This window comes from Acanthochromis polyacanthus, chromosome 10 (assembly GCF_021347895.1).
Source record: "Acanthochromis polyacanthus isolate Apoly-LR-REF ecotype Palm Island chromosome 10, KAUST_Apoly_ChrSc, whole genome shotgun sequence".
Taxonomy (NCBI): Eukaryota; Metazoa; Chordata; class Actinopteri; family Pomacentridae; genus Acanthochromis; species Acanthochromis polyacanthus.
In genome coordinates this window covers 3932646-3939810 of record NC_067122.1, presented here as the reverse complement: position 1 = coordinate 3939810, position 7165 = coordinate 3932646, and the positions used below count along the sequence as shown (strand labels likewise).

The window sequence follows — 7165 nt, the reverse complement described above, 5'->3', positions numbered from 1 at the left end:
AATAATAATAATGATAATAATGATACATCAAATTCAATTTGTTGCTCAGTGACATATCCCAGTGAGATCATCTAAACAAACTGGCATTTAAATAGTTAAAATCTTGAAAATAAATATTGGTTATACATGATAAGGACCAATAAATAAATAAAGTTGAACTAAGTGAAAATTGAAAAATGATATAAATATATCAAATTTTTTGTTCTAAAGGTAATGACTGAGTTTGTTTAAAATACCTCAGAATTAATGTTAATAATTTTTTATATGTTCCAGATTGTGATAATCAGAAATACTAATTTATTACTCGCCATCAACTGTATTAAAGATGGTTAATGTTATATGTGTTTTCATAAGAAACAGCTGACATTGGGTAACCGAACTGGCATTTAACAGGTTAAATTTGTTGGCTTTGATCAGGATCATTGTTGGTTAAAAAGTGACTCAATCAAAGTTAAAATACTGTTAATACATAATATTTTCATTTCAGTATTTTTGATGAGCGAATTTTTATCATTCAGGAAATCTGTGTAACTTTTTCAAACTGCCTCTGAGGGTTCAATGAGAAATGAGCTCTGCTGTGAAAAGGGTAAACACTCAGCGTCTCTCTGCTCTTCCAGGAATGAATCCTCCTCTTCTTCCTGCTCTAAACCGCAGCAGCTCTACTCTGTCCACACATTTCCTGGTTCCTCCCCTTCAGATCTGCACTCTGAAGATGGGTGGAACCAACACGTGGTGACGTGGAAAAGTTGACTGGCCCCGTTCACTGCAAGAACACGTGGTTTGTAGATCAGAGCTCTGACTAGTTTCAGGAATGAGGAAGTGGAACTCACACAGCTGCTGCTGCTGACAGGAGAAATGGCTGAGAAAGGAGTTCAGCTGGACCGGGAAACCTTCTCTTGTTCCGTCTGTCTGGATCTACTGAAGGATCCGGTGACTCTTTCCTGTGGACACAGCTACTGCACGAAGTGTATTAAAACCCACTGGGATGGAGAGGATGAGAAGAGAATCTACAGCTGCCCTCAGTGTAGGCAGACGTTCACACCGAGGCCTGTGCTGATGAAGAACACCATGTTAGCAGTTTTAGTGGAGGAGCTGAAGAAGACTGGACTCCAAGCTGCTGATCACTGCTATGCTGGAGATGAAGATGTGGCCTGTGATGTCTGCACTGGGAGGAAACTGAAAGCCTCCAAGTCCTGTTTAGTCTGCCTGGTCTCGTTCTGTGAGAAACACCTTCAGCCTCACTATGATTCACCTCCATTCCAGAAACACAAGCTGGTGGAGCCCTCCAAGAAGCTCCAGGAGAACATCTGCTCTGGCCAGGATGAGGTGAAGAAGATGTTCTGCCGCACTGAACATAAAGGCCACAACACAGTCTCAGCTGCAGCAGAAAGGATGAAGAAGCAGAAGGAGCTGGAGGTGAGTCGACAAAACATCCAGCAGAGAATCCAGGACAGAGAGAAAGATGTGAAGCTGCTCCAACAGCAGCTGGAGGCCATCAATGGCTCTGCTGGTAAAGCAGTGAAGGACAGTGAGGAGATGTTCACCCACATGATCCACCTCATCGTGAAAACAAGCAGAAATGTGGAGCAGCAGATCAGATCCCAGCAGGAGACCGAAGTGAGTGGAGTGAAAGAGCTTCAGGAGAAGCTGGAGCAGGAGATCAGAGAGTTGAAGAGGAAAGACGCTGAGCTGAAGCAGCTCTCAGATACACCAGATCACAACCAGTTTCTCCACAACTACCCCTCAGTGTCAGCACTCAGTGAGTCCACACACTCATCCAGCATCCACATCCGTCCTCTGAGATACTTTGGGGACGTGACAGCAGCTGTGAAAGAGCTCAGAGATAAAATACAGGACATTGTGAGGGACACATGGACAAACATCTCACTGACTCAGCTGGATGCTTCTCTGTCAGATTCACAAGCAGAGCCGAAGAGCAGAGCTGGATTCTTGAAACATTCATGTCGAATCACTCTGGACCCAAACACAGCACACAGAAACCTGTTACTATCTGAAGGGAACAGAAAAGTAACATTGGTGGATCAACAACAGTCTTATTCTGATCATCCTGACAGATTCACGAGATATCATCAGGTCCTGAGCAGAGAGAGTCTGACTGGACGTTGTTACTGGGAGGTGGAGTGGAGAGGAGAAGGAGCAGTTGATGTAGTCGTCGCATACAAGAATATCAGCAGAGCAGGAAGATGGGATGAATGTGGGTTCGGACTTAATGACAAATCTTGGGCTTTCCATTGTTCACCAAACTGTTACGAATTTAGGTACAACAACATCCAAACTCCCGTCTCAGGTCCTCGGTCCTCCAGAGTTGGAGTGTACCTGGATCACAGAGCAGGTATTCTGTCCTTCTACAGCGTCTCTGAAACCATGACTCTCCTCCACAGAGTCCAGACCACGTTCACTCAGCGGATACATGCCGGACTTTGGATTTATGGTTTTAGAACAAGTGCCGAGCTGTGTGAACTGAAGTAGACATCTGATTGTGTCTTTGATTCTCATTTAGTCTTGTTTTATTTCTCCACTGCACAGAGATCAGCTGTCAATCAGCACTTGTTTATCTTCTCATGACTTCTTCTGCTCATCTTTGACTTTCTTCCAACTTTCTTCACTAAATATGACTTTCATCTGTCTTGATGTTTCCAGCCCAGATGTAGTTGGAGCTCTCAGTCAGTAAAGAGGATTTATTCCACGGGACCAACGAGTAGAAACTGTGATTTGATCCAGTTTGGGAGTGAAGACGTTTTGTTGAGTCGTGACACACATCAGACAACAGATGCTGTATCGTTGAGGTGGTTTCACATGTTGTGATGTTGATTTTCATGAAGGTGAAACTTCACCATGGGGCTGTGGTGTTGGATCATGGAGGAAGCCGCAACATGTTGAGTCTCATTTTAAAGCACCGGGACACAGTAAGTGACATTTTATGGAGGTTTATTATGGAGGCTCATTTCTGAAAAAGGGAGGAGTTAGGAGTCAAACAGTACACAATGATGACCGCGGTAGCCAGCACACCGCTCCAAAGCAAACCCGCGGGTGACGTCATGGATTCATCTCTACATACACTCCCTGTCAAAAGATTTGAGACACTTCCTCATTCAAATAAATCAGAACCTGTCTCAGAAACTTTTGACAGGGGGTGTACATACTTTTGCAGATGGTTTGGATTACGAGCACTTGTCTTCCTGCATGCAAATGTTGTACCCGGCACTAGTTTGAGGGAGCATCAAAGCCGCATCCTTTGCTCAGCTCCACCCATGACGACAGTAATTTGTTGAAAGAAATGCACTATAGTTGCTCTAAATGAGGTAAAGCTGACTTATACTACCGTTCCAAAGTTCGGGGTCACCCAGACAATTTCATGTTTTCCATGAAAGCTCACAAATTTACTCTTGCGCTAACATAACTGCACAAGGGTTTTCTAATCATCAGTTAGCCTTTCAAGACCATTAGCTAACGCAATGTAGCATTAGAACACAGGAGTGATGGTTGCTGGAAATGTTCCTCTGTACCTCTATGGAGATATTCCATTAAAAATCAGACGTTTCCAGCTAGAGTAGTCATTTACCACATTAACAATGTCTAGACCGTATTTTTTGATTAATTTAATGTTATCTTCATTGTAACAAACTGCTAAGGACATTTTAAGTGACCCCAAACTTGTGAATGGTAGTGTACAAACAAGCCAGAGTGTTATTTTCCCTCTCTTTCCACTCTTTTATCTCTGTTTTTGGTCAACTCTACAGTACAGTATCTGTATCTGTTCTATTTTAAGTTGTGTTTGAACAGTACGTATAAAGATGTAATCATATCCACTGTGATGATTTACTGTAATTATCCTCATTATACTTTGGCTCAAGCAATGTTTCTAGCTGAAGGTTCTTTCTCATGTGGAGCATTTCAATAGCATGGCCTTTAAATTAATAATTAAGTGAAGGATCTGAGTACTCTCTTCAACACTGCTGTGTGCAGTCTTTTGTCATGCACAGTTAAAAACTCGCTTTGAAAAAGCCAATTATAAATGCAGTTACTTGTTCAGAGAAATCCACCTGGGAAATCAGGGTTCTCTAATCCCCCGCTCTGATTATCGTAACCAGGTTTCTCCTTTACACGACACAAGCCAGCTCACTGCAGGAGGCTGCCTGTAATCTGGTTAGCTAAGCGCCTCCGTGTGCAGTCAATGCAACCTTGACCGGTTTTAAACATGTCAGGCCGAAACAAGCACATTTATTCCAGTATCAGGTGAGAGAAAGAGAGAGAGGGAGTCACTGGGCGTCAAAGATTCTCATCTCAGGAAAACTCCAGAAATCAATCAGGTGGCCTCCAGTCAATGGAGCGCAGCAATTATCCACAGTGGCGGAAGTGCCCTTTAACGGATCGGGATACTAATTCGTTTTGACTGGAGCAAATGGACGGGTGGGACTGATTATCTCCATGCAAGCAGCTGCCCTGCCGCAACACACACAAATAAATACACAAATTTCACATCACTGATACACATGCGCACACACAGCCCTTGTCTGAGAGCATTAGCATCTGAATCGACCGATCGGCATGCAGCGGCACATCTGATGAAACAGGGAGCATCACTTTGGGAAAAGCTGCCGTTCAATGAATGAGAATATTGATTAGAGTGAAGCCAGATTCAGACTCACAGCTAATCTCTGACACTGTCTCACCTTCCATGCATTTAAAATGTGAAGGAGAAATGAACATTTAAGGGCTGGAGGTGTCCTTGTGAGCGCACAGAAGCATTTTCATTTTTTAACGCCACAGCTCAGATACAGCTGCTGTCAAAATCACAACCAAAAATCTCAATCTGCCAGTCAGTGACAGCATCAGCTGGGTTAAAAAGCTCCACGGTTATCGATTTGGTTGCCAAAATGCAGACTGAGCCACCACAGCTGTGATCTAAATACTTCATCCCAATACAGCACGGTCTTTGGCTACGGAATGGAGGTAGTGCAGGAAAGTTGGTCCAGAAAATAAATTCCCTTTCGGTTTGAAACCGCCACATAAAGAGCATGTTCTTTATCTTACATGACTACATTAATCCCTGGAGGGAAATTAAATCGTTACAGCAGCGAAAAACCGGTTTCCTATTTAACCTGGGTGAGAGGAGTCACCAGCTGTAGTCAACCGTAATCCCCCACAAGAATGTAACAGGTCATGCCGTGAAGAAAATTTGATTAGCACGGCTTTCTACATCAACAAAACTGATAACTCGAGTGGCTGTATGTAGATTTTTGACCAAGCAGATTTAGACAGATTTTCAACAGACCTATATAATATAGGTTGGGTTGGGTTGGGGGGGGGGGGTTGCTTCCCCAAGCGAAGGAGTTTAAGTATCTCGGGATCTTGTTCACGAGTGATGGGAAAATGGAGCGAGAGATGGACAGGTGGATTGGTGCAGCGGCAGCAGTAATGTGGGCGTTGTACCGAACCGTCGTGGTGAAGAGGCAGCTGAGGCGTAAAGCGAAGCTCTCGATTTACCAGATGATGGATATATCTATGAAATGCGAGGACTAAGATCCATGTCCAACAATCATTGCATCGGAGAAGTTAACAGTTGTAGAAATCATTGGAAACTTGGTCTGTGAGGATTGTTACATTTCATTTCAGCCTGATTTTTGAGCACAAAAACAACCATAGCCATATTTTCTGCTTGATCTGTACGAAGAGAACCATCCTTAACCGAAGCAGTAATGGCAGATAAATCCTGACCAGATGTGCCCTTTTTAAAGTTTGAATGAAAATGACATTAAATTACTTACAAAGCACCATTAGTAGAGTTGGTATAACTACTGTAGGCTAACTCAGTGCAGTGAGAGAAGCAGCAACAGACATTCATCAGCCATGATTTGTTCTCATAACTCTTTACTTAAAGGTGTTTTTAAACTTTAGAGGACTACATTTATTATTCAGACTTTTACCACCGTTTCCCCTCCACTCTGAGTGGTGATTTATAGTCTCTGAGCAAACGGAAGGGTGAAGCTGCTCCGTTGTAGAGCCGAGCATTAAAAGTGAAATGAGGAAGACCTTCCACCTCACGGGAGAAGGAGGGAGCTGTATTTCATTTATCGTCCCGTGATGCTCGCTGGCAATCACCTCCACAGATCCTGACCGACCTCCTCACAGTGTCTCTGTGGCAGTAAATAACAGCTGGGATCAGGACGCGATGGCACCGTCAAGGGCCGTTCAAAGACGCAAAATTCAATGCCAGGCGCTCGATTGGGTTCATTTGCATATTGGCTTTGTGAAAGGATGATCCTTGAATTAATGCACTTTATGTTTTCCTCCTATTTAAAGCCGTCCACTGGCTTTCAAAAGACAAATAAAACACATTAAAACCCTCCGATGAAGCTCCTGCTTCTATAACTATTCTATAATCCTATAACTTCAGGACAGCTATACATTATTTCTATATTTACTGAAGTAAGCATTGTATTGTATCAACGGTTCAGGCTGCTGCTGATATAATGGTGTGAAGAATATTTTCTGGACACACTTTGGGCACCTTAGTACAGTACCAACTGACTTTGTCTCCGTCTGAGTCCATAATGGGACCATGTCGGGTTAATCATGAACAACCCCGCCATTTGAACAAACAACCACCAGTTATTTCTCTACAGGGGGCAGGACGGTTTTTGCTGCTCATCTGAAGTCCTCTCTGTTCTCTTTAGGGGAGAACTAAAAGCACTAAAAACATTTTAACTGACAGCCAACTGTTGGCTTTAAATACTAAAAACGTCTTTTGTTTATTGGAACAAATTACTTCTGGTTAATTTCATGCCTGACTAACAGATGAGTCAGCAGAGGGCCTTCACTCCACGGGAGGGATTTGCTTTCTTGGACAGGACAAGTCTCGTGTGGGGTTGAATCAAAGTGAAATAAATGAAAGCGCGGCCGGTGGGGTGTTTGGTGACATCGGCTGCGAGGCGAAAACATCCTGCAGCCTGCTGGTCTGCAGCTCTGGGGACGGGGAGCGACCAGCTGCCGCTGGCACCGGCCGAAAGCTTCGGATCTGGACTCACGCTGCGTACGTATGTCAGGACAGACGAAGATGAAGCAGTCATTTCTGCTGTCAGCTGATGTCTGTTTCAGTCTCAGGCAATATTAGATACAACACAGACCCTCACAGAGCAGGTGA

At 43.7% G+C, this 7165-nt stretch overlaps 1 protein-coding gene across 1 annotated transcript; it reads left to right on the top strand.

Moving 5' to 3' along the window:
- Window positions 1-343: 343 nt before the first annotated feature.
- Window positions 344-3879, top strand: LOC110966301 (tripartite motif-containing protein 16-like). The gene has a single exon (XM_051954483.1). It carries the CDS (start codon window positions 856-858, stop codon window positions 2488-2490), a length of 1635 nt encoding a protein of 544 aa, XP_051810443.1. The 5' UTR covers window positions 344-855; the 3' UTR covers window positions 2491-3879.
- The last annotated feature ends 3286 nt before the right edge of the window (window positions 3880-7165 follow it).

Coding starts and splice junctions, on each gene's coding strand:
- LOC110966301 (XM_051954483.1), top strand. CDS start 856: ATGGCTGAGAAAGGAGTTCAGCTGGACCGGGAAACCTTCTCTTGTTCC.